Source organism: Halichoerus grypus, chromosome 10 (genome assembly GCF_964656455.1).
Source record: "Halichoerus grypus chromosome 10, mHalGry1.hap1.1, whole genome shotgun sequence".
NCBI classification, from domain to species: Eukaryota; Metazoa; Chordata; class Mammalia; order Carnivora; family Phocidae; genus Halichoerus; species Halichoerus grypus.
The window spans coordinates 72,276,842-72,302,313 of NC_135721.1; the positions used below are offsets into that span (position 1 = coordinate 72,276,842).

At 47.0% G+C, this 25,472-nt stretch overlaps 1 protein-coding gene across 2 annotated transcripts in view; it reads right to left on the reverse strand.

Annotated features, from left to right (window-relative positions):
* The window catches only part of PRKCE (protein kinase C epsilon), a 480,084-nt gene that overhangs the window by 156,121 nt on the left and 298,491 nt on the right, over positions 1-25,472 (reverse strand). For both annotated transcript variants that reach the window (XM_078056612.1, XM_036070369.2), the window contains exons 3-6: positions 18,928-19,087; positions 16,380-16,414; positions 15,114-15,199; positions 11,449-11,578 (exon numbers count right to left, since the gene is read on the reverse strand). In XM_078056612.1, the coding sequence (XP_077912738.1) occupies positions 11,449-11,578; positions 15,114-15,199; positions 16,380-16,414; positions 18,928-19,087 (411 nt within the window). The remainder of the gene's footprint in view (positions 1-11,448; positions 11,579-15,113; positions 15,200-16,379; positions 16,415-18,927; positions 19,088-25,472) is intronic.

Below are 25,472 nucleotides of genomic sequence, written 5' to 3' on the forward strand. Positions count from 1 at the left end.
CCAACCCAGCTCCTTCTAGCCTTCCATGTGGAAGAAGAAAAATACCCAACTCCAGCCCACTCCAGACATCCTGTCCCACCTAAGGGAGGAGGAAAAAGCCCCTTGAGTAACACTTATAAAGGTCATAGTTCAGAGGCACAGGTTCATGGAAAGACTGAGATCTAATCATAGGACTAGAGAATGTTTCCCCTGCCCCACACCCTCACCACCACATTACTAAAGGCCTATTTACTGCAGTTCCTTTTACTCAGCACATCATGTCCAGCTATCAAGAAAAAGTTAAAAGGCATTCTAAAAGGCAAACACACAGCAGGGCAGGAATGTTGGAATTATCAGACCAGGAATTTATTTTTTATTTATTTTTAAAGATTTTATTTATTTATTTTAGAAGGAGAAAGAGAGTGAGCAGAGGGGCGGAGTGGGAGGGAGAAGGACAGACAGACTCTGCACTGAGTGCAGAGCCTGATGCGGGGCTCCATCTTACAATCCTGAGATCATGACCTGAGCTGAAACCAAGAGTCAGATGCTCAACTGACTGAGCCACCCAGGCCCCCCCCCAGACCGGGAATTTAAAACAGCTGTGGGGGTGCCTGGGTGGCTCAGTCGGTTAAGCGTCTACCTTCGGCTCAGGCCATGATCCCAGGGTCCTGGGATCAAGCCCCGCATCAGGCTCCCTGCTCCACAGGGAGCCTACTTCTCCCTCTCCCACTTCCCCTGCTTGTATTCCCTCTCTCACTGTGTCTCTCTCTGTCAAATAAATAAAAATATTTTAAAAAATAAAAAATAATAAAACAGCTGTGATTAATATACTAAGGGCTCTCATCAATAAAGTAGATAGCATGTAAGAACAAATGGGCAATGTAAGCAGAGAGAGGGAAATTCTAAGGAAGAATCAAAAGGAAATTCTAGAGATCAAAAACATTGTAACAGGGGCACCTGGGTGGCTCAGTCGTTAAGCGTCTGCCTTCGGCTCAGGTCATGATCCCAGGGTCCTGGGATCGAGCCCCGCATCGGGCTCCCTGCTCTGCAGAGAGCCTGCTTCTCCCTCTCCCACTCCCCCTGCTTGTGATCCCTCTCTCACTGTCAAATAAATAAATAAAATCTTTAAAAAAAAACAAAAAACATTGTAACAGAAAACAAGAATGCCATGGCTGGTCCCATTGGTAGAATGACATTGGTGAGGAAATAATCTCTGAGTTTGAGGATAGGTCAATAGAAACTTCCAAAGCAGAAGCAAAGAGAAAAAAAGACTAAAGAAAAGAAACAGACTCTCTAAGAACTGTGGGGCTATATAAGGTATAATGTGTATAATGGAAACACCAGATGAAGAAGACAAAGAAAGATAAACAGAATAAATATTTGAAACAAAAATGACTGAGAATATCCACAAATTAATGTCAGACACAAAACCACAGATCCAGGAAGCTCAGAGAATACCAAGCAGGACAAAAACAAAACACAATAACAATCTTCACCTAAGCCTGTCATATACAAACTTCAGAAAATCAAAGATAAAGCAAAATAATCTTGAAAGAAGCCAGAAGGAAATTACACCTGACCTACAGAGGAGCAAAGATAAGAACTGCATCTGACTCATCCCCAGAAACCAGGCAAACAAGAAGATGACGGAGCGAAATATTTAAAATATTGAGAAAACCCCCCACCAACATAGAATTCTATACCCTATGAAATTATTCTTCAAAAGGGAGGGAGAAATAAAGACTTCCCTTAGACAAATAAAAATTGAGGGAATTCACTGACAGTAGACTTGTCTTGCAAAAAAATGTTAAAAGAAGCTCTTCAGGGAGAAGGAAAACTATCAGTCAGAAACTCAGATCTACATAAAGAAAGAAAGACTATCAGAGAAGGAATAAAAACTTTTATCTTCCTTCTTCTTCATTGATCTCACAAATAAGTTTCTCAAAATAATAGCAACAATATATCCAATTATGTATGCTTATATGTATATAAATATGCAGGCTTATGCATAAACAAAATGAATGACAGCACTGATACAAGGAGTGGGAGGGAGAAATTATGATTATTTTGTTGTTATAATGTACTTGCATTGCCTATGAAGCATTAGAATATTATTTGAAAGTGGATTTGAATTTGTGGTAAATTATATTGCAAACTCTGGGGCAACCACAAACATCAGTAAAAAAAGAAAAGTAACTAATATGCTCAAGAAAGGAGAGAAAATGGAATCGTATGAAATACTCAACTGAAAACACAAAAGGCAGAAAAAAAGCGGAAAATAAAAATAGGAACAAAGAACAAGGGCATCAAATGGAAAACAAGAGCAAAAATGGTAGTTATGAATTCAACTATATCAATAATCACTTTGAACGTCGATGGTCTAAATACAGTTGACCCTTGAACAACACAGCAGTTAGGGGTGTTGACCCCCTGCACTGTTGAAAATCCAAATATAACTTTTGGCTCCCTCAAAACTACTCCCATTAACTACTAATAGCCTTCTGCTGACTGAAAGTCTTACAGATAATATAAACAGTTGATGAAACATACTTTGTATGTAATATGTACTGTATACTATATTCTTTCAACAAAGCTAGAGAGAAGAAAATGCTACTAAGAAAATAATAAGGAAAATACATTTACAGTAGTGTAAAAAAAAAAATCCACATATAAGTGGACCCACGCAGTTCAAACCTGTGTTGTTCAAAGGTCCACTGTATGCCAGTTAAAAGAGACTGTCAGAGTGGATCAAAAAACAGGACCCAATTATATTTAATCTATAAGAAACATACTTTAAATATAAAACAAATATAGATTAAAGGCATGGAGAAAGATATACTGTGCTAACACTAATAAAAAGAAGGCAGGAGTAGCTATATTAATATGGACAGAGCAGACTTCAGAGCAAGGAAAGTTATCAGGGATAGCAAAGGGGTCAATTCTCAAAGAAGATATTAAATCTTTAATGTGCATGCACCTAACAGCAGAGCATCAAAATATGTGAGGCAAAAACAGAACTGCAAGGAGAAATAGATGAATCCACTGTTATGGTTAGAGACTTCAACACTCCTCTATCAGAAATGGACAGATCCAGAAGGCAGAAAATCAGTAAAGACATAGTTGAAGTCAACAGCACCATCAGTCAACTGAATAAAATTGATTACTATATCTAGCAACTACTTCATCCAATGACAGCAGAATACACATACTTCTTAAGCTCACATGGGACACTTACTAAGACAGACCACAATCTGAGCCAAAAAACAAACCTTACCAAATTTAAAAGAATAAAAAAAAAAAAGCATACAAAAAAAAAATCTGCTCTCAGACCACAGTGGAATTAAATTAGAAATCAAAAACAGAAAAATGTTTGGAAAATCCTCAAATGGTTGGAAATTAAATAACATACTGCTAAATAAAACATGGGTAAAAGAAGAAATCCTAAGAGAAATTTTAAAATATTTTGAACTGATTGAAAATAAAAACACAACTTCTCATAATTATCGGGATACTGCAAAACCATTCTTGAAAGACACAATCTACCAAAACTCACAAAAGAAATAGATAATGTAAAAGGTCAATACCTATTAAAGCAGTCAATAATTAATAACTTTCCAAAACAGACAGTACCAGGCCCAGATGAGGTGACTGGTGAATTTTACCAAACATTTAAATTAGAAATTATATCAATTCTCTATAATATCTTCTAGAAAATGAAAACAGAAGGGACATTACAAGAAAAGACAACTACAGCCCAATATCTGTCATGAATATAAATGTAAAAATCCTCAACAACATACCAGCAAATTGAAGCCAACAATGCATAAAAAGAAATATAAATCATAAACAAGTAGGATTTATCTCAGGTATGCAAAATTAGTTCAACATTTGAAAATCAATTAATGTAATCCTTCACATCAACAGGCTAAAGAAGAAAAATCACATAATCCTATAGATAGATGCAGAAAACACATTTGGCAAAATCCAACACCCACTCATGAGCAAATCTCTTAGCAACCAAAAAGAACAGAAGAACTTCCTCAACTTAATAAAGAACATCCACAATAAATCTACAACTAATATCATACTTACTGATGAAAAACTAGAAGCTTCCTAGTTTTAAGTATAAGGCAAGGATATCCCCTCTCTCACTATCCCTTTTCAATATTTTATTGGAAATACTAGATAATGCAATAAGACAAGAAAAAGAAATAAAAGGTATAACGATTGGAAAGGAAGAAATAAAACTGCCTTTATTCACAGATGACACGACTGTCTATGTAGAAAACAAAGAACTGACGAAAATCTTCTGAAACTAATAAGTGATTATAGCAAGGATGCAGGATACAAGGCTAATATACAAAACTCAATCATGTTCATATATACCACCAATGATCAAGTGGAATTTGAAATTAAAAACATGATGATATTTATATTAGCACCTAAAAAACTGAAATACTTAGGTCTGAAACTAAAAAAATATGTACAAAGTCTATATAAGTAAAACTATGAAACTCTGATGAAAGAAATCAAAAAAGAACTAAATAAATGGAAAGATATTCTATGTTCATGGGTAGGAAGTCTCAGTGTTATTAGGATGTCCGTTCTTCTCAGGGCATTCTCAATCAAAATCCCATAAAGTTATTTTGTGGATATTGATAAACTGAGTCCAAACTTTATATAGAGAGGCAAAGACCCAGAAGAGCCAGCACAATATTGAGAAGAGCAAAGCTGGAGGACTGAGACTACCTGACTTCAAGACTTACTCTAAAGGTATAAAAATTAAGACAGTGCGTATTGGTGAAAGAGTAGACAAAAAGATGATTGGAACAGAATAGAGAGCCAGAAAGAGATCCCCATAATTATACAACTGATCTTGCAATACAACGGAGCAAAGATGGTTTTCAACAAATGGTGCTGGAACACCTAGACATCCACACACACACAAAAACTAATCTAGACACAGATCTTACACCCTTCACAAAAATTAATGGATCACAGACCTAAAAATAAAATTCAAAACTATGAAACTCCTAGGAGGTAGAAGAAAATCTAGGTGACCTTAGGTATGGTGATGACTTTTAAAATACAACCCCAAAGGCATGATCAATGAAAGAAAGAATTGATAAGCTGGATTTCATTAAAATTAAAGGCTTCTGCTCTGTAAAAGACCGTATCAAGAGAATGAGAAGGTAAGCCATAGACTGGGAGAAAACATTTGCAAAAGACACATCTGATAAAGGAATGTTATCCAAAATATGCAAAGGATTCTTAAAACTCAACAGTAAGAAAATGAACCATCCAATTAATGTTTACAGCAGTTCTATTCATAATCACCAAAACTTAGAAACAACCAAGTTGACCATCAGCAGGTGAATGGATAAACTGTGGCATATTCAGACAATGGAATCTTATTCAGCACTAAACAGAAATGATCTATTGAACTATGAAGAGACATGGAGGAACTGTAAATGCATATTGCTAAGTGAAAGAAGCCAATCTGAAAAGTCTCCATATTGTATAATTCCAACCATATGACATCTGGAAAAGAAAAACTATGGAGACTGTAAAAGGCTCAGTAGTTGCCAGTGGTTGGGGGGAAGCAGCGGAGCACAGAGGATTTTTAGGGCGGTGAAATTATTCTGTATGATACTATAATGGTGAATACAGGGCATTATATATTTGTCCAAACTCATGGAATGTACAACCTCAAGATCGAACCCTAAAGTAAACTGAGTGACAACAATGGTCAGTGTAAGTCCGCTGATTGTAATAAATGTACCTCTCTGGTGGGGGATGCTGAGAGTTGGGGGAACTGTGTGTGAGGATGAGGGTATTGGGAAATCTCTGTACCCTCCCCCTCAATTTTACCACGAACCTAAACTTCTCTAAAAATTCAAGTCTATTAAAAAAAACCAACACAAACTTTTCTGAATGAAACCAAGAAGAGGGGCTGGACCTCCTTCTGGCCCCACATGGTCTGGTCATTGGCCTGGAGGGAGGGGCAGCAGAGACCATCCCCCACCCCAACTCAGGTTTGGAAGGCTCAGCTGAGCTATGGAGCTCAAGATGCCCACAGGACCAAAGATGAGGGTGCAGGGTAGGGATGCTTGTAGGAGGGGCCTTTCTCAGACAATATAAACATATAAGAAAGCTCCACCACAGCCTAGCCATGGTGCTGACTTGATTCACTGAATTATTGCTGGTGATGCCTGGAAATCCTCAGGCCCACCATGTACTCCCAGCACTCTCTTCTAAATTACCGGTCCCATTCTCCATAGCAGCAGCTACCCTTTGACACTCAGCTTACCTTACCTACTCCTGCCCACCAGCCCCATGAATGCTTTCTTCTGCCTCCTCATGAGGTGACAGAAAGGACAAGAACAAAGCAACCAACCTGAAAGAATTTCTTAGCAAGGGCAACAGAGCGATATAATTTGGCCTCTGGCGCCCTCTGCTGTTAAAATGCTAAACCTGTCTGTCCTAACAAATCAATTAGTTGGGTTGGCAGGTCAGCAGAACAGAAATGGTCTTCGGGACATCTTCACTTTTTACTTTTAAAACTCTTTCTTTTCCCCTCAAAGATTTTGCTTTCTATTTTTAAAAACTCTATTACTTCCCTGGGAGAGCCATATAGTTTTCTCAATATGTAAAAGGGAAGGGGAAGGGGAAGGGGAAGGGAAGGGAGAGAGGGAGGGAAGGTGGGAGGGAAGACTCTTCCTTTCTCTCGTCTTTCTGGCTTCCCACAGCCACTGCACGAAGTATGCAGCTAAGATCACTCAGTTCATTATTTTCATTCTAGTTCTCAGAAGACAGGAGGGCAGCTGAGATTAGAAGAAAGCCCAGGGTCACCCAGCCAGAGTGACTTCCCTACCACTGCCCAGCCAGGCAATAATGCAACCAGGACCAGAATGGCTTCCCAGACTCTTACCCTGTGATCTCGATGGGCCACAGCTCCCTAAGTCATTGGTCCTCCAACAAAATGGCCCCTTCCTTATCCCTTCTTGGAGAGCAAGTGATACTCTGGTCCCTTATTCCATGAAAGCAGCCTCAGATCATAGTGGTTATTAAAATGGGCTCTCAAAGAAAGGCAGGGGACTGGGAAGGGGCTTCTCCGGGAATCTCTAGGCCAGACCTTTTCCCAGGATACCTTCAGCCCTGCCTGGGAACAGAGTTGCAATCCGAGCAGACAGGCAGGGGCAGGGAGCCCACCTCACACTGGGACGAGAAAACACCAGGGCTTCCACAGGTTCCCGCAGGGCACACTGTGAGCTATGTGAGAGCTCTGGGTTTCTGCAAACTTGCCCCTCGGTACCGAGGGCTTCAGGGCGGCCGGGCTGGAGGCATGAGTGTGGGACGGTGGGTGGAAGAGAAATGGGATGTGGGTTATAAGGCAAGTGAGAACTGCTCACCTTTTTTAGAAGAAAACAAAAATCATAAGGTCTCGGGTGTCTTTCGCTTCAGGTGGACTGACTCCATGTATCAATGGGAAAAATAAAACACAGGTGCAAAAGGGCATAGAGAGGTTCACGGTGCAGGTGAGGTCAGGTTGGGGAAGCAGCGCAGTTAAAGTGAAGAACAGAAAGGATTCAAAGGCCTCAGGGCCTTAGTGACGGATGCTGGTATCTGAAGGTTTGAAGCCAGTTTCTGGTCTAACAGCCAGCTTCTGGTTGGGGTGCTCAGGCGGACCCAGGAATGAGTCTGGAGAGAGACTCAGACTCTACAGGTACTTGAATCCCAAGAAAAAAAGACAGGAATGAAATACTTTTTCTGCTCACTTAGTGCCGGCGTTTTTCTACCCTTGACTAAGGATCTCGGTTACGCAACGATGGTCTGCGAGCATCCTCCTAGGGCCTGGTGCCTCCGGGTCATGGGCAGGGAGGTGGCAGCCCAGAGGACACAGGTGGGTCCCCACAGGTCCCTGGCTGTATCCCCCTTGTGCACATCGTCCACTTTCTCCTGCTCTCCATCTCCCTCCAGTACAACACGGTGATTATGTGCTTTCTACCTGGCCCTCAGAGGGCCGGTGCTCAGAGGAGTACGTGCACAACCCCCGAACACAGGTGGCTCAGGCAAGTTGAGGCTGAAGGGGAGTGACCAAGACAGTCTTGTGGATCCTTCCCTGTAGACCCAAGCTCTCAAGAAAACTGTTCCACTAACCATATGTGACCCTATTCCCAGGAGTGGGATGGGCAACAAAGCGGAAGCCATGGACCAGGGGACGGGGGCCCCAGCCTAGGGGAGCAAAGCAGCATGACCCTGCAAAGGTGGGAACCTGATGGAGGGTTCCAGAGCAGGAGAGGGCGTGGAACACGGATCAGAGCCGGGGCGGTGGGGGGGGGGGGGGGGGGCGGGGGGGGGAGGATAGCACCCGCTCCACAGGAACATGATGCTTCAGGACCCTGGGCAGCTCTCTAATTCTTGGGTTCTGTTCCTTAGCAATCATAGCAGCAGAAGCAGACTCAGACCCAGGTAAGAGGGGCCCCTGCCCTGGCCCCTGCCGGCCTCTTCTGACATCCCCCTCTCCACCACAGGGGCAAAAAGACTTGAGGTTGAGAAAGGATCAAAAGAGAGAAGTAAACATGGCGGATCTGGGGCAGGGGAAGTATTCTGTAGGATGAGGGTGGATTCCTGTCATCATGCAACTGTAACCAACGTACCCCTCGGTGGGGGGCACACCGACGGTGGGGAGGCTGTGTGCACGTGGGGATGGGGGTATATGGGAAATGTCCGCACATTTCTCTCAATTTTTCTGTAGGACTTAAAGCTGCTCTAAAAAATAGTCTGTTAATTGAGGGGTCAGGGAGAGGTAGCAGGGGTAGGAAAGGAGCAAGGGCAAGTGAGCACATCGTGGTAACGGAGGAACAGGAGAGGGGAGATCTGCGACCGTGTACTGGGGACCCTGCATTCTAAACAGCCTCGGCCTTGAAGTCTGTGTGGCCCGCCTCCCTCCTGCTGCCCTGGGATCCTGGGAACAGGTAGCCTCATTCTCCCCGCCTTTGCTTGAGCAGACATCAGAGTGTTGCCTGCCAAAACAGCTGAAGACACATCTCTGGGCCCTGCCTTCTTCCAGGGTCATCCAGGGACCTCACGGCCCTGGCAGCAACATCCGGGCGTCTGGGCTGCTTTCTTAAAATGTCAATATTTATGAGATGACAGTACCTTCATTTAGATTCCCTAGATAGACCAATCATTAATATAGTTACTGAAAACCAGACATGGCCTCATCCGAATCCCATCCAAAGCAGGCGCTGTGCTTCCCAACAGCCCCACTCAACCTGCCCCCAATGCATCACTCCTCCGCTAACAACACTCGGGAGTCCTGCTCCATTTATTTCCTCCTCTCCCATTGTTTTAACGTCACTTAGCGTCAAAGGATTTCGGGTGGGCCCTGCTTCAGGTTCATGCACCAGAACACTGGACAGGGAGGTCTGAACGTCTGGGCAGCTGGCCCAGGATGGCAGATGTGCCCAGAGTCAGCACCTCCTCCTGCCCCAAGTCAGGGTGCCCTCAGCTCCCCGCACAGCCACTTCCAACCTTCACCGACCCCCACCCCGCCATCCACACCCACTTCTTACCTCGACTCCAAAAGGGATCTCCCAGTTCAGAAGACCAGGGGACACTCCTAGCAATGCCCTCAACAAATCCAGAACTTAGAGGATCCTCTTGTCCCCTCACCTCCTGTCCCTGATGCAGGAAACATATCTGCGTCCAGGCCTGGTCTCGAGGCTTTCCCTCCAGCTGGGAGGACGGGGTATCCATCTTTCTCCCCTAGGCCCAACCCTCTCTCTCCTGGTTCACTAATCTCTCCTTTTTCATGGTCTTCTCCCTCATTAGAGAAACATTCTGAGAGAATACTTTATCTTCCATTTTGCTTCAGCCTCCACAGCTGGGCTTCCATCCCACCAAGACCACTCCTGTTGAGGTCGCTAGTCACCTCCTAATAGTTAAATCCAACCCCGTGTTCCACTTCTTACTTTCAATGACGTCTTGGAAGCATCTGGCACCACTTATCACTTCCTTTAAACATCTTTTAATACTCTCTACTCTTTTGGCTTCCATGATGCCATCCCTCAAGACTTTTCCTCCCACCTCTGAGGTCCTCCCATTGCGTGTGCAGGCTTGTCCTTGAATGCCGGTCACCTTCCTCCTCCAAACCTCAGGGTGTTACCTTTTCTCCCCACACTCAAGGCACTTCTGGGGAGGACATCAACTTTATAGCCTCAACCACCACCTACTATATCTTTAAGTACTACATGGGCAAATCCCAAGTCTGAACGCTTGGTGTAGACCTCCCCCCGAATTTCAATGAGAGCGCCCAACAGCCGGACAGCTCCATGGAGATTTCAGACAGGCACCTCAGGGTTGGCATGGCCCTAACTCAGCCCTCCCACCTTTGCCTCCAAACTCTCGAATCTCCTCTCTCAGGGAATGGTGTCACCAACCCCCCAGGTGGATCTGGTCACACATCCAATAAATTACTCCTCACTATCTCTTTAGTCACTGTCCTTCTCTTCATTCTCTCTGCAGCTACAAACTTTATTTCTAATCGTCATAATTTCACATTGGGATCCCTTCAATGACCAATCTGTTCATGGCCTCAGTATTCCTTTTTATACTTGACCTCTCTAATTTTTCCAATTAAATGGGAATTTATTAATCATATATTCAGTACAAAGCCATGCAATATTCCGGCCCAACAGTTCATGGATGTCCAACTCTGCATGCCAGCTGGACCAGCTCATGGAAGCAAGCACCCCATTCAGGCCCCCAGAGCATGTTCCTGCCTTTCCATAACATCATGTGCTGTTACCCATCTCATCTGAGCCGAAGACAATTCATGAGCAGGGCAGCAGGAAACAGAGGAGGGAACCTGAGACTCAAGAGTCAAGGTTCAAACCTTATTTCTGCTACTAAGCGGTGTGATGTGAACAAGTCACTTAGTATCTGAGCCTCAGGGTCATGGGAATAATATCACCTACATAACAGGTCTGTGCGGGATCAATAAGATTTCGTATGTGATAGCATCCTAGCATGGCTCCTTCCCAGAGTAAGCTCGGAACCACGGATTGTGACAGAAGGATATCCATTACTTATTTCAGGGCCTAACTCCAGAAATATGCTTCCCTTCTGCTCCAGTGTATCTTTTCCTTTAATTATTTCTCCACTTTTATAGACTCAAATAGTTCCCCCTCCCCCAGCTTGCTCACTGTCTTAAAGATGGAGGAAGCACACCTTCCTCCCAGCATTCCCTCTACAGAGTTTCCTTAGCCGCTCTCCGCACAGAGACTGCTGAACAAATTCTCGAGTAACTAACGAGAGCTTAACGAGGGCTTGTGCTCAGTCCTCCGGCCAAACCTGGAACTTACTTGGGAGGCTCTGGGAACAAAGAGTTTTCGAAAAAGAGGAGATGGAAGGGACACGGGAGTGGGGGTGGGGGGGACAAGGGCAGGGCCCAGAGCGCCTTACCTTTGCACTGCAAACCCTGTCGTAAGAGGCCCCAGAGCAAGGACCCACAGTGGTCGCAGAAGGTGGGGACCTTGTAGTTGTGGATACCGAACTTGTGGGGCATGTTGACGCTGAACCGCTGCGAGCCCACCTGCAGGGATGGCAAAACACAGGGTCACTGCCAAGCTCGCTCACACCGTGGCCTGCTTACTGCCGGAGCTCCTACAGGCCGGCTTTCCCAGAAGGCCTGGCCACTGAAGGGGGCAAGTCGGAGCTCGGCTCTGAAAGCTGCCCCGAGAAACCAGGTGCAGCGAAGCTCCCGGGGCCTTTGCCCCTGATGCCCTTAGCTCATTCTCCGCCTCTCTGTTGGACCTTGAGAGGCCAGGCCCGCGGGCTTCCACCTCTCATGGCACACAGCACTCAATTTGCTCCTCACATTTTGGCTGTTCATGAGATGTCACCGTGTGTTTCTCAGTGCTGCTTTGTGCCTGGAGGCTGCACCGGGCTCTATCTCAGCAGCTTGATGGTGGACAGATTCTATAAATGCCCTAAAAGCCCAGCACAGCTGTGGAAACTGCAGGTCATCAGTTAGGACAGATAATAATTGTGGTGAAGACTGCTAATCCAGAGCGGTGAGCACTAAGGGCAGGAAGGTATGGGTACTGCCCACAGGCCAGGCACCACCATGGCAGTTAAACCTCCCCAGCACCCTGCGGGGCAGGTGCCACTGTTGGCCTGAGTTTATAGCTGGGGAAACTGAGGCACAATGAGATTAAGAAGCACTCCTGTAAGCTGATGAGCAGCAGAGGCAGAATTTGATGCCCACGAGTGTGAATTCAGAGCCCAGGCCTTTTCACCACCATGCTGTCACTTAGGGATTATTTTAAAGGAGTAAAGAGAAGGTGGTAAGGTGGATGGGGAAGGACTGGGGGGTGGGGGGAGGGAGGGTCTGGGTATTCTGATCTGTTGGCCTGGGTCTGCCACCAACCACATGTGAGGTCTTGGGAGTTTCCTGACTTCTTGGGGCTTTGGATTCCTGATTTGGCAAACAAGGATGGCAGCCTCGTCCCACCTAACGTCACAGGGCTGTGAGAGGGACGAGACACACGGAAGCAAGGGGTCATCGGCATGGTCCCCCTTTCTGGGTCTCCTTCTCTACGTCTGCCTGATCAACCTGAAGGGTATGGATCATTGTACCCATTCTTTTCCTGCAAATGCTGAAGATGTGATGGACCCACACTGAGAACAGACTCGGGGGTCCCAGGAAGAGCCTCACAGGGATATGGGTGACAGAGAAAGGTGAAGAGGTGGGGGAGTGTCCAGGAACTCGGAGGTTCGGGGAGAGCTGTGTAACCCTCAGCTGGGAACACCAAGGACTCTAAGGTATTGGAGAATGGTGGGAGGAGGACAGGGAGCACGCAAGAGCCACAGAATCGGAGGCTGTAAGAACAAGCACAAGGGCTGCATGCACGCAGGTACCCACGTGCACACACCGCTCTGCGGCGAAGACCCGGAAACAGGGGCGAGTGAGACCAACGCAGAGGTCATGAGAAGGAAGAAAAGAGCAGAAAGACAGAACTGGAAGGTCAGGAAAAGAAGGGAGGAAGGTGACACAAAGGAGAGCCTTCTGGGGTCACCACACTGGAAGCACGGGGAGAGGCATGTCCTCAGCGCTAACCCACAGGCACCAAGCAGGGAGAAAACATCAGCTGGGTGCTCGTGGTGCAAAGCTCCAGAGCATCTAATAACAGGAAGACATTAGACACCCGGTGCTTAGAGCTCCGTGTATCTGGGGTGTGCATGCATGTGTGCACAGGCAGGAGTTACAGGAAGAAATGAGCTCAAAGGAGGCTCCCCAGCCGTGCAGGACCCGGCAGAGGCTCGTCCATCGCCACCCCCCCCACCTGCCGGGGGTACACCAATGCTCCGGGAGCCTGGCCCTGCGAGCCCCAGGACAGGCAATAATTCCACAAGGCAGAGAAACCCACAGCCCCCATCCTCAATCCTTGGCAATTTCTCTCCCTTGGGACACATGCTACGTTTGGGCACACACCTCGCTGGTGACTTCTATGCGCTGCCAACAGGCCAGGAAAGGCCATCAGAAAGCACTCGGTCACAGACTCAGCTGTTCAGGGGTATTTCCCACCTCAACCCTCTAACCTGCAGGGCATGGACTCATTTGGGACTTTTCCCTCCAAGGGATACGGCAGAGCTTTAGAAACCGGTGAGGGCTCTCAGTGGGAGAAACCCGAGAGATTCTGAAGGGAAGGAATCGTGTGCTCCTCTTTGTTTCCGTGGGACATGGCACAGTATCTGGCACAGAGAAAGCGCTCAGAGAATGTCCACAGGACAGAATGGAGACAGACAGCAAGCCAGCCACCTGCCTTTCCTTTCCTTGTCCAGGTAGCAAGCGTGACAATGTACTTGGGTCTGAACCCTGGCCCAGGAGCCAGGAGGCCCAGGTGGCGAGCACCTGCAGTTTCCCACCATGACAGCAGAGCCCAGCAAACAATTCCGGTGCCCTGGGCTGCCTGCCCCCTCAGGGACATGGAAAGTTCCATCCAGGCCGTGTCCCTCACTGCTTTCCAGAGACTGTGTGAAAGCGAAAGGAGATAAAAGATAAGAAATACTTCGGATGCCAAGATGCCACTTGGGTGAATTATCTTTAAGTAGCAGAGGTCCTGTAAGTTACTCCTTTTGGAAGCTGAATTATAAATCCACCTGATTCTAAACTTACCTAGCGTCTCTCTGATCCCCCTTATTCTAATGTCCTATGATTATACAGTACTTATCTATTTCACCAAGAATTCAAAGCAGGCCTTTGAAATCCACTGCTGTGAACACAGGTAACACCCACCCTCACCCTCACACTCTCCTCCCAGTCGCTCAGTTAGGAGAAACCCATCTTCACTGGTGAACTGTCTTGCTTCCTTACCCCTAGCGGCTCCCCTAGGAGTCAAGCCAATACCAGGTTGGAAGAATAAGAGACAACGAAGTCCAGCGGTCAAGGGCTCAGACTCTATGGAACAGACTGCCGGGTGTGAATGTGGCTCTCCCACACCCTAGCTGTGTAATCTGGGGCAAGCTAACGTGACCTCTCTGTGCTTCCACTCTCCCTGTTGCAAAATGAAGATGATCATCACATAGCTCTCGTTAAGGCCGTTTTGAGATGAAATACTGTCTGACGAAGTACTTCAATCAACACGCGGTAAGGACCCCATGAATGTCGGCTGGTATTACTACTGTGGTTACTCCCGCTTCCTGAGGGTTTCTTGGTTTTGCTAATTCCTCTCCGTTCCGCCATCACCTCATAAAGACAAGGCTCCCGCTTGTGTGTTGTGTCTCTCTCCCTGTCTGTGAGCGGCGTGGAGCCAGCGACAGGTCACTTAGCGATGTCACTCTTCCAAGGAGATAATGACATAAAGCGATTCACATTTTCATCGCGGGCTTTAGCTCTGGGATCGCGCGGCTCTTGGCCTAATAGCCACAGACATGACACGGACTCTGAGCCACGGTCGTTCATTAGTCCACTGTGGACAACTCCCTTAACTCTGATCAACACAACAGAGAAACCCAGGGCATCTCAGAGAGATAAGGAGTTTCTTAGGAACCACAGAGGAGGCGGGGTGGGGGGTGAGGAAGTGGCAGGGAAGAAAGCCCCGAATTTCAATGTTATAAATATTTACCTCATCGGGAGTTTCCTGTTTCTTTAATCCAGCACACTTCGTAATTATGAGCTCATGGCATCGCTTGTGGACCACGCAAGTGCAAACTGAAACAGCAAAAATGGGAAGGCTGAACGACAAGTGGGGACAGAAGGCTTCCACCCCGAGATTCGGGTCTCAGTGGAGGGACATGGGGAGCCACGCCCCTCCTGTCCCCAAGTCTTACAGAAAGACCCTGGCTGAGGCCCAGCAGGCTAAGTCATTTCAGAACACCGTGCCATCAGGGCCATTAGGGTTTCCTAAATGCTCTGTAGGAGAATGTACCACTTATACCCAGAGGGCATCAGCAGTTTTCTCTAGTTCCAGAAGTACCGATCAATTTCCCCGCTTCTGTATGCCAAGGTCAGGGAACGGTTTCCCTTCTGTGAAGTGGGTCTATTAAAGGCACTGCAGCAGTCCCGTTCTCCAGCCCACATCACGTCAGAGCTGGCGGGAGAACGGGTGTTTTGTGGCACAGGAGTTCTTAAAACATTTTTGTCCTGTCTTCAGTGTCCTGGGGGCTGTGAGCAGCGGCGGCCGAAGAGGTAAGCAACTATTTGCACACAGGCTACCTCAAGGACATGGCCGTGTCCGACAGAACCTACTCAGGTCCCCCAGGGGTGAGCCCCAACTTAACCAGGGGCTGGCTGAGGAGATGGAATGGTCTCCCAGCTCTAACCACAGAGAAACCCTGACCACAGCACCCATCCACCCTCCAATCCTGGACAACCTGACCTTGCATTTTAGTCAAAGAACTGAAAACAAACAAACTGCAATAATTTCAAGTGAGTCTTAAATGGTGAAGAGCTAATGATTCCACAGTAGAGACAAAAAAAAAAAGAGAGAGAGAATCAGCAAGGACCACAGTGATAGGAGTGAACCGAGCAGATGAGGGAACTTCTTCAGGAAGCGAGAGAGGGAGGGGGCTGACAGGATTCACAGAGCCTGGCTCAGGGCAGAGAGGGGCCTTCGAAGGGTCTTGAATGGTTGCGGATCACTGGGAAAGGTGCAGAGACCCCTGGGACAGCCGGAGACAGGTACCCACAAGGTACTCCCATATATGGATACAGGAGCCATGGCCAAGCAGGGACAAAAAAAGCAGGGTCTTGCTTCTCAGAGAGGGAACGGAGCATGCAAACCGTATAGAGCCTCTAAATGTCATCAAACCCGGCACACGCTTCCTAGGAGTGTCACTGATCTGGACAGACCTGTGGGCCCCAAGCATTTAGTTCATACGATGCCTCTTACCTTGACATTGGTATCCCTGCTTTCCTATGACACCCCTGAAAAGAAGAATACAACCTTTTAATAAATTTTAGTAGGTCAAAAACCACACAGAGCCACCCCATTCTGGCCATGAACCACGATGCACCAAGTAGACGGATCCAGGTAGCAGTGGGTTTTCACTCCTGCTTGCAGAGTGTCTTAAAATGACTCCTTCAGGACGCCTGGGTGGCTCAGTCGGTTAAGCGTCTGCCTTCAGCTCAGGTTGTGATCCCGCAGTCCTGGGATCGAGCCCTGTGTTTGGCTCTCCGCTCAGTGGGGAGCCTGCTTCTCCCTCTGCCCCTACCCCCGCTCGTGCTCTCTCTCTCATGTAAATAAATAAAATCTTAAAAAAAAAAAAATGTCTCCTTCAGAGACAACAAAGGGTAGACTCAGTGCTTAGAATGGGTACAAGGCCTGGTCAATGTCAGGGCTTGGTTTCCTAGACCAACAGCCATTCCAGTGGGGCCATTAGTGTTCTGGAAAGCCACAAAAACTGCTTGCTCAAGGCGGGTCTTGATTAGTTGAATGTGCCCTTCCTTGTGGGCAATCACGCAGGAGGGCTATTGCTTACAGGCACATTCCCTGGGCATTCCTGAAGCAGTCAAGGGCTCTAGGTCAGCCTGTGGCCAGGCCTAGGGGTTCAATGTACTGTTTGGTCAAGGCCAATGGCAGAGATTCCTTCCCTGGCAGGTGTAGGCTCCCCTGGGGCAGGATTAGGGTCAACATGGACACAGAACAATCCAACCAACCTGGCCTGGGCCCTGTCAGCACCACCACCAACTGGCCAGGGGGCAATCTGCCATTTGCAGCCTAGTGGGAGCAGCCAGACGTCACCGGGGGGCTGTGCCGCAGGAAGCCAAGAACCCAGTAGTGTTCTCCATGGGCTGAGAGGAGATCTGAATCCATAAATCTCAGCTTTCACAACCTACTCCCTCCAAACACACAACTCATGACGGAAATACAGAAAACGGAGGTCAGAGAGTGGAAGCAGCCCCTGGGGGTGAGATGTATCTGTGGTGGGAGAGGGGCATTACGTCTGCTTCCGTCAGGTTGAGGGTGCTCTGAGCTGCACCGCCTCAGATGTCCGTGCCAACCTCGGTGACTAGTTGTGGAAAACCATGAGGACAAGACAAGCCACTCCTGGACACCTTGGCAATTCAAACCCTAATTCAAATGGTCCCTGGCTTGGTTCGTGCTGCAGACTGGCCTCACTCATTCTCCACCACAGGATCCAAGTGTGTCGGCAAAGTTCAAGAGCTCAGAGAGGTTGCCAGAAAGGCTGGTGGGAGGTCAGGAAAAGCTTTCAGTTGGGCTCACCAGGAGTGGAACTGGGTCTCTGACACTTCCTAGCTGGAGGACATCACACTAGTCTTGTTTTCCTTTCTGAGTCTCAGTACTGTTGTTAGTGGAATACCTTAAAAATACATAGCTTGTAGGACACTGGAATGATTTAATTAGATATTTTCAGTGCCTAAGAAAGAACCTGGCACATGGTAGGCATTCATTTAAATTCCCCCTCTGATACCCAAGGCCAGTGCTCCTTATCCTTCTCCACCTCCCAAAAAGGCCTACAACCTACCTGTCTTTGCCTATCAAAATCCTAGTCATCATGAAAGGAGAAATGCCACCTCCTCCAGGAAGCCCTCCCTGAGCACTCCAGCCAAGACTGCTCTCTCACTCCTCTGAAATCTGGGCATCCTAGTAGCACCACCGTTCTAACAGTTATTAGGAACTGCTTTGAATTACAGATACTGGCAATCAAGTATTTTTTTAAGCTTTATAATGGAAAAATTCAGATGTATACAAAAATAAGGAGATAAATGTAAGGGAAAAATTCAGATGTATACAAAAATAAGGAGATAAAGGTAAGGGACCTATCACCCAGCTCTAACAATGATTAATACATGGCTGGTCTTATTTCATCTCTATCCCTAGCCGCTCTACCCTCCCTTCAGATCATTTTTTTTTAAAAGATTTTATTTATTTATTTGACAGAGAGAGACACAGAGAGAGAGGGAACACAAGCAGGGGGAGTGGGAGAGGGAGAAGCAGGCTTCCCACTGAGCAGGGAGTCCGATGCGGGGCTTGATCCCAGGACCCTGAGATCATGACCTGAGCCGAAGGCAGAAGCTCAACAACTGAGCCACCCAGGCGCCCCCTTCCAGATCATTTCTAAACAAATCCCAGAAATCACATTATTTCATTTCTAAATAATTAAGCTTGTGTCTCTAAAAGATAAGGATTCTTAAAAAAAATACATCACAATATACTACTGTTGGTTATAAAATATTAACTCATTAAACATGATATATGATATGATCCTATGTATAAAGTCACCATTCTTTCCATTTAACCCCCCCAGGCACTAAACACTCACTTAGCCTTCCAGAAATGTCTTCTGCAATCAAGTAAAGAAGAAATAAAGCCCATCAGCACTTTAAAAATAAAGTTTCTATTCTCCTACACCCCCTCCCCCACTTCTCACCTCAGGGAAGGCCTAGCTAGAGGTTCCTGGGAGAGAGGGCCTTACCAGATAAAATCTCTGCAGTGGGAGCAGTAGGTGGGCTGCCGAAGGTAGGTGGCCATGAACTTGTGGCCGTTGACCTGGTGGACCCTGCGCCTGACGGCCCCCTGCCGCTTCCTGGGCCGCATGCGCTCCCTGAACACGCGCTCTTCATTGTCTTTAGGGGCTGGGGAAGGACAAGAGCAGAGAAGAAAACAGTCTGAGTTAGCGCACCTGGGAAGAGACCTCCTACCCCACTCTCAGCGCCTAGAGTGGGAGCGGCGTGGGGGCAGCTTCCACTGGCTGAGGGACTCTGGGGTCTGAGCCTCACCACTCGCACCATGCGAGGGAGGAAGGCCCAGACCGGGCTGCCGTTTCCCGTACCAGCGGCACCCCCCAAATTCATCCTGATCCCAGTCCTGCTCCGGGTGTGACTGCTCCGTCCCCCCCAGTACTGGCTGCACATTGCAAGGGTGTGGGATCAAAAGGCTCAAGGTTCACATTTTATTGCAGCTTCTCAGTAGCGTGGCCTTAGCCAGCCGGTGTGTCCTTGTTTGGAGCCTCTGAGGGCCTGGCCCTCTGGAAATGGGGTAACAGTGCTGACACCACAGGACGCTGTGGAGTCTGTACCCAGCTGCCTGGCTCAGAGAAACCTGACTTTTCTTCCTTCCCCCTTTCCAGACTAGGACAACCGGGAACCTTTTCCTGAAGGTCTAAAGGAGAGGGAAACCTAACACTGTGAAAGCAGTTTTCCAGAAGACTCAAGACCCACCACCATGGACTGTAAGACCTCCCTGAAGACAAAAGGACTGTCCTCACTTCTTCCTTCAGTCCACATCAGAGGTTGCCCCAAGCCTCAGAAAGCCCTGCAAGAGCACTAATAAATGACAACAAAAATGATAATGATGATTGTTATGGTCTGAATGTTTGTGTCCCCCCACCCCCGCCATTCACATGGTGATGCGCTACCTACCAATGTGACACAGTCGTGACAGCGGGGTTCCCAGGATGGGGTTAGTGCTCTTACGAAAAGAGGAAGTGACCCGAGCTCACTCACTATCTTATGAGGACACAGAGAGAAGGTGAGCATCTACAAGGCAGGAAGGGAGCCCTCACCTAACCGTGCTGGCACCTTGATCTCAGACTTTCAGCCTCCAGAACTAGGAGAGAGAAATTTCCGCTGTTGAAGCCACTCTGTCTGTGGTATTTTGTTATGGCAGCCCAAGCAGACTAATACAATGAGATTCACAGCTAACGCTTACTGAGGGCTCACTCTGCGGCAGGTGCTCACAGAATCCTTACAGCCGCCCTTCTTCTTCTTTTTTTTATATTGTTATGTTACTCACCATACATTACATCATTAGCTTTTGATGTAGTGTTCCATGATTCATTGTTTCTGCATAACACCCAGTGCTCCATGCAGAACATGCCCTCTTTAATACCCATCACCAGGCTAACCCATACTCCCACCCCCCTCCCCTCTAGAACCCTCAGTTTGTTTCTCAGAGTCCATCGTCTCTCATGGTTCGTCTCCCCCTCCGATTTCCCCCCCTTCATTCTTCCCCTCCTGCTATCTTTTTTTTTTCTTAACATATATTGCAGTATTTGTTTCAGAGGTACAGATCTGTGATTCAACAGTCTTGCACAATTCACAGCGCTCACCATAGCACATACCCTCCCCAATGTCTATCACCCAGACACCCCATCCCTCCCACCCCACCCCCTACTCCAGCAACCCTCAGTTTATTTCCTGAGATTAAGAATTCCTCATATCAGTGAGATCATATGATACATGTCTTTCTCTGACTGACTTATTTCGCTCAGCATAACACCCTCCAGTTCCATCCACGTCATTGCAAATGGCAAGATCTCATTCCTTTTGATGGCTGCATAATATTCCATTGTATATATACACCACATCTTCTTTATCCATTCATCTGTTGATGGACATCTTGGCTCTTTCCACAGTTTGGCTATTGTGGACATTGCTGCTATAAACATCGGGGTGCAAGTACCCCTTCAGATCACTACATTTGTATCTTTGGGGTAAATACCCAGTAGTATAGCTGCCCTTCTTGAAGGGTACTGATCGTATCCCCACTTCACAGGTGTGCAAATTGAGGAATAGAGAGTTTATATAACGTGTTTCTGTTAACACAGCTACTAAGCGGTGGGGCCCAGCTTCTAACCCAGAGAGCAGGGGAGAAGTCACTGCTAACATGGTCCACCCGCTGCTCTGGGAGACAGCCCACTCTCCCGACAGCAAGGTCCCAAAGTGCTCATCTGAGGGGCTCTCAGATGCAAGAGTTGAGCTGTCTCTGGCTTCTCCGAGGGCAGGGAAGGCAGGCCTGGTTCCCAGCACGAGGGCAGACCCTGGAAGGTCGCCCGCATGGCGCAGCTGAAAATGCACTGGAGCTGAAAGTGCCCCCCAAGTATCCCCCACACCTGACATGCCTCCATGACAGTGTCAGTCTTGGGGTGGGGAGGAATGTCGTTCCTCCTGGACCTCTTTGGAAATAAGGTTCCCTGCACTGGACGGCACCTGTGTGAGCCCAGCAGCTGTAGGATCCGAGGGCAGTCTGTCAGTGCGGACAGGGTCGGGGTGGAGGGACGTAAAACGAGGAGGAGAAAAGCAAGAATGGGGAGCACATGCCCAGTGAGGGCTTTTAGGGGGAAGCAGCCTCCAAGCAGACAGGCAGAGCTGCTGATCCCCAGCACAGACCCTGACGACCTAGACGGGGGTCTGCCTGCCACCCCTCTCTTCGCCCACCCCCAGCCCACCTGGGTCCCCTTTTGAATGGGTGCTTACGATTTCAAAAAGTCTCTGACATGGAAAGAGATGGAGTATAGAAAACCCACCTCCCACCTTTCCACAACCTAGGGACCAAGGCCCAACTGACCAAATTCTCATGGGGACATCCCAGCTCTGTTTAATACAGAGACATGTACACACACACACACACACACACACACACACACACACACACAGAAATCTGGTCATCATCACCCATTTGTGCAATGATGGTGACTTTCATTTCTGCTGCCCATTTTTCACTATATCCAGAATATTCTACCATTTTTAGAAGCAGAAAAAATATGGTAATTTAAAAAATAAATCTATTCAGTAGCCTTTCCTTGCTACAAACCTGATCTACAAAAATCCAGACCCCAATCCCCAGGCCTGGGCAGCTGAGGCCCGAGGATGGGCATTCAACTAACTGCCTTCACCGGATTCACCACGGGTCACATTTAAACGGTAAGTCAGCCCCCTCATGCATTTAAGGTGCAATTTGGTTTATAAATCCCTCAAATTTACTAGTCATTTGATCCTGGGAAGTTGCATATTCAGTGAAACTGCTGAGGAGTCCAATCTATTTTTCTCAAGAGAGTCCTGCTGGAACGGGGCTCACAGGTGTCCCTGAGGGCCTGATTTCTCAACTTTTTACAGAAGTGACCAGCAACCAAATCGAAGGTCTAAACTCTATTTACTTTGATTTAATACGTTAACACAGAAACCCGTTAATTTAACTGACATTTAAAGACCTCTTGGTCGTGTGTACTCACACCTGGAGAGAAGCTGCTTACCACCTGTGGGGGGTGAGGGGGCGGTCCTGGGAGCAGGTTAGAGAGCCAAGAATAACTCCCCTTAGGTGGGGTCTGATTGTCTGACTGAACTTCCCCAAAAGGTTCTGTAATTCCTGCCCCAGAGCGCACGTGCACTGCCTTGTAAGAGAGATTTGACGTCAAAGATGTGGGGAAACAGAAGGCTACAGGAGAGGGAAACGCAGGTAAACCTCATGCCCCCCATGGGAACCTCCCTGCCCTCCATGTGCCAAGCAGCAGGACAGGGGAGAGGGGAAAGGGGATGGGGTCCCTAGTTGGTGAAAATAGTCCCATCCCCCATTCCTCTGGACAGGGGAGCCAAGGGTCCAGCCAGAGCATCTTTGTGCCTGTCACCCACATGCCTAGATCTTGAGGGGAGCCCCAGGGTTCCCCAGCCCCACAGAACCTCCCTACCGGGGCCTGGAGTCACCAGCAGAAACAGATCCCTTCAGCATTTTCTGCTGCTGTCAAGGGTCTCCATTAAAATTCAGTTCCTATGGGGTAATGCATCTCATGCATGTGTGTATGTGAGTGTGTGGTATGAATGTGACAGATAAATTTATAAATGTATATAGATGTGGATATAAAAACCAATATAGCATATATTAAATACATTGTAAATAATTTCTATACTTATATAGGCTAATAATGTATTATTACATTTATTTATATCATGAACAGTATAATTACAATATAATTAATATTATAACATGATCATGTTATAATTATTAATATGTAATATAAAACATGATACAAACATATATAGTTTGACTAAACCATTTGAAGGTTGCAAACACAGTGACACCCTTACCCTGAAATATATCAGCCTCATCTCCTAAGAACAAAACCATTCTCCTACATAACCAAAGTTATCAGAGTCAAGAAACTTAAACATTGACATTATCTAATAGTTCATATTTAAATTTCTCCAACCATCCCCAAAATGCCCTTTATAATTGTGGCTTTAAATTTTTTCGGAAGCTACTTAGAGCTCCTGCTTTGCATTTAGTTGCCATGTCTCTTTAGCCTTCTCGATCTAGAACAGCTTTGTTTCCTTTTTATGATACATTTATGAAGAGTCGAGGATGTTGTCTTATGGAATGTTCCACAACATGGATTTGTCTCATTCCTCCTCATTAGTTTCACATTAAATGGCAAGAATACCACAGAGGTCTAAGTATCAACAAATCCAAATATATCCATCAAGATCCCTAGAAATAACTGTGTAAATGACATGAATGTAAAATTTATAGGAATTATACAATATTCACTCTTTTAGGAATTTTTAAAATGCAAAGAGCAGTCTTGACATACCACCGACTTACCATTTAATACCTGATAAACAAATTTGTTTTAAAATGGTATTATCCATATTATACATGTGCAATGTGATGTAACATTTCCAGAAATAATACTATAATAATAGCAAACACCACAGAAAAGAGTCACATCCTTTAAATTTGGGATTCACTCTAAGTCAATAATTAAACAGAAACTAATAGCTATATACTTATAGATGTACCCACATTGCTATTTATTTTGGCCAATAAACAGAAGTAACCGGACTGTCTAACATTAAGAGAATGGTCTGACAAATTATATTACATCTACAGCAAGTTAAAAATGGTGGGTTAAGACCAAGTAGGCACATAGGGAAATGTGATATAATACGGTAAAAACAGAATGCGCAAGAACACAAACCTGTGTAAAACATACTTGCAGATTGAAGGTAACATAAAGAATTATTATGCTCTACTAGGATGACGGGTTTGTGTACTGTCTGTAGTATTTGAAAACAATGTTCTCTAATGCTCTTTAGTGACTTTTAAAAGCAATTCTCTGTGCCTAAGTGTCCTTCGTGCTGTGGAAGGTGGAGGGCTACTGGGCATGAACAAGGAGAGGGCACTAGGTGTTGCGGTGGAAAGGGGGACAGGACAAATTTCATCAGCTCGAAGCTGCCAGTGCTTCTGGACTGAGGGAAGAGCTACCCCGACCTGGCCCCCCTACGCCCGCTCTGAAGGATGCTCACTGCCGTCACTGGATGCCCCCCACTACGCCCACCTGGTGCAACCCTTCTTTTGAAGCAGCCTCAGATGCAAAACTCAGGCTGGCTTTCCTCCCAGAGAGCCCATCGGGCCCTTTCCAGATCCTTTGTTTTATGGGTGCATCAGCCATGCAGCATAAGGAGTGACCTCAAGTCAGGGAGGGACCCACTAAAAGCTGGATAACTTTTGTGAGACTTTCTGTGGAAATGAAGATTTGTCAGCTAGAATGACAAGAGTTCGCCAAGGCATAAAGTGAAGCAGAAATGTCCTCTGGAGCAATTAGGAGATCCTCTGTTACCTCAGCCTCTAACAACATTCCAGGCATGTTGCCTGCTTGGTTCCATTACTCTATCAACTTCAAACTCCCGGGAGCTTTTACACAATGAGCACCTTACAGCCCCGAGGCGCAGAAGCATCTACCCCAGGTGCAGGCAGGTGGCGGAAGTAGCAGCAAGAGCCCACATCTTGGAGTTAACGACTCTGCAACCTCACCAGGTCCCTTTTCCCTGGGCTGAGACCACGCCGTCTCAGCCAGAGGAACTCCGGCAGACAAAGGGAGAGGCAGCTCCGGAAACTAAATCCTATGCCAGTCTGATCATCGAGGGTCTCCCTGCTCCGCCATCTCCTCCCTCACCCCGCCTCACCTCCTCTTGCACAAAAAGGGAGCTGACCTGACAGGACTGAACACCATTTCCTACATGAGGCGACAAACACCCTTCACCTCCACACTCTCAGGGTATCTTTCAGTTTAAGAATATCTGGCAGGGACTTTCTAACAGGCCCGGCCTATGAACTCCTGCATCCCAGCACTTCCTTCCAGGGTACGTAGGTAGCAAGGACCACCAAACCCAAGGATCGACCCTGCCCAAGACCCTGGACCCAGAAAGCCCGGACCAGGCTGACCAATATGCATGACCGGCAGCC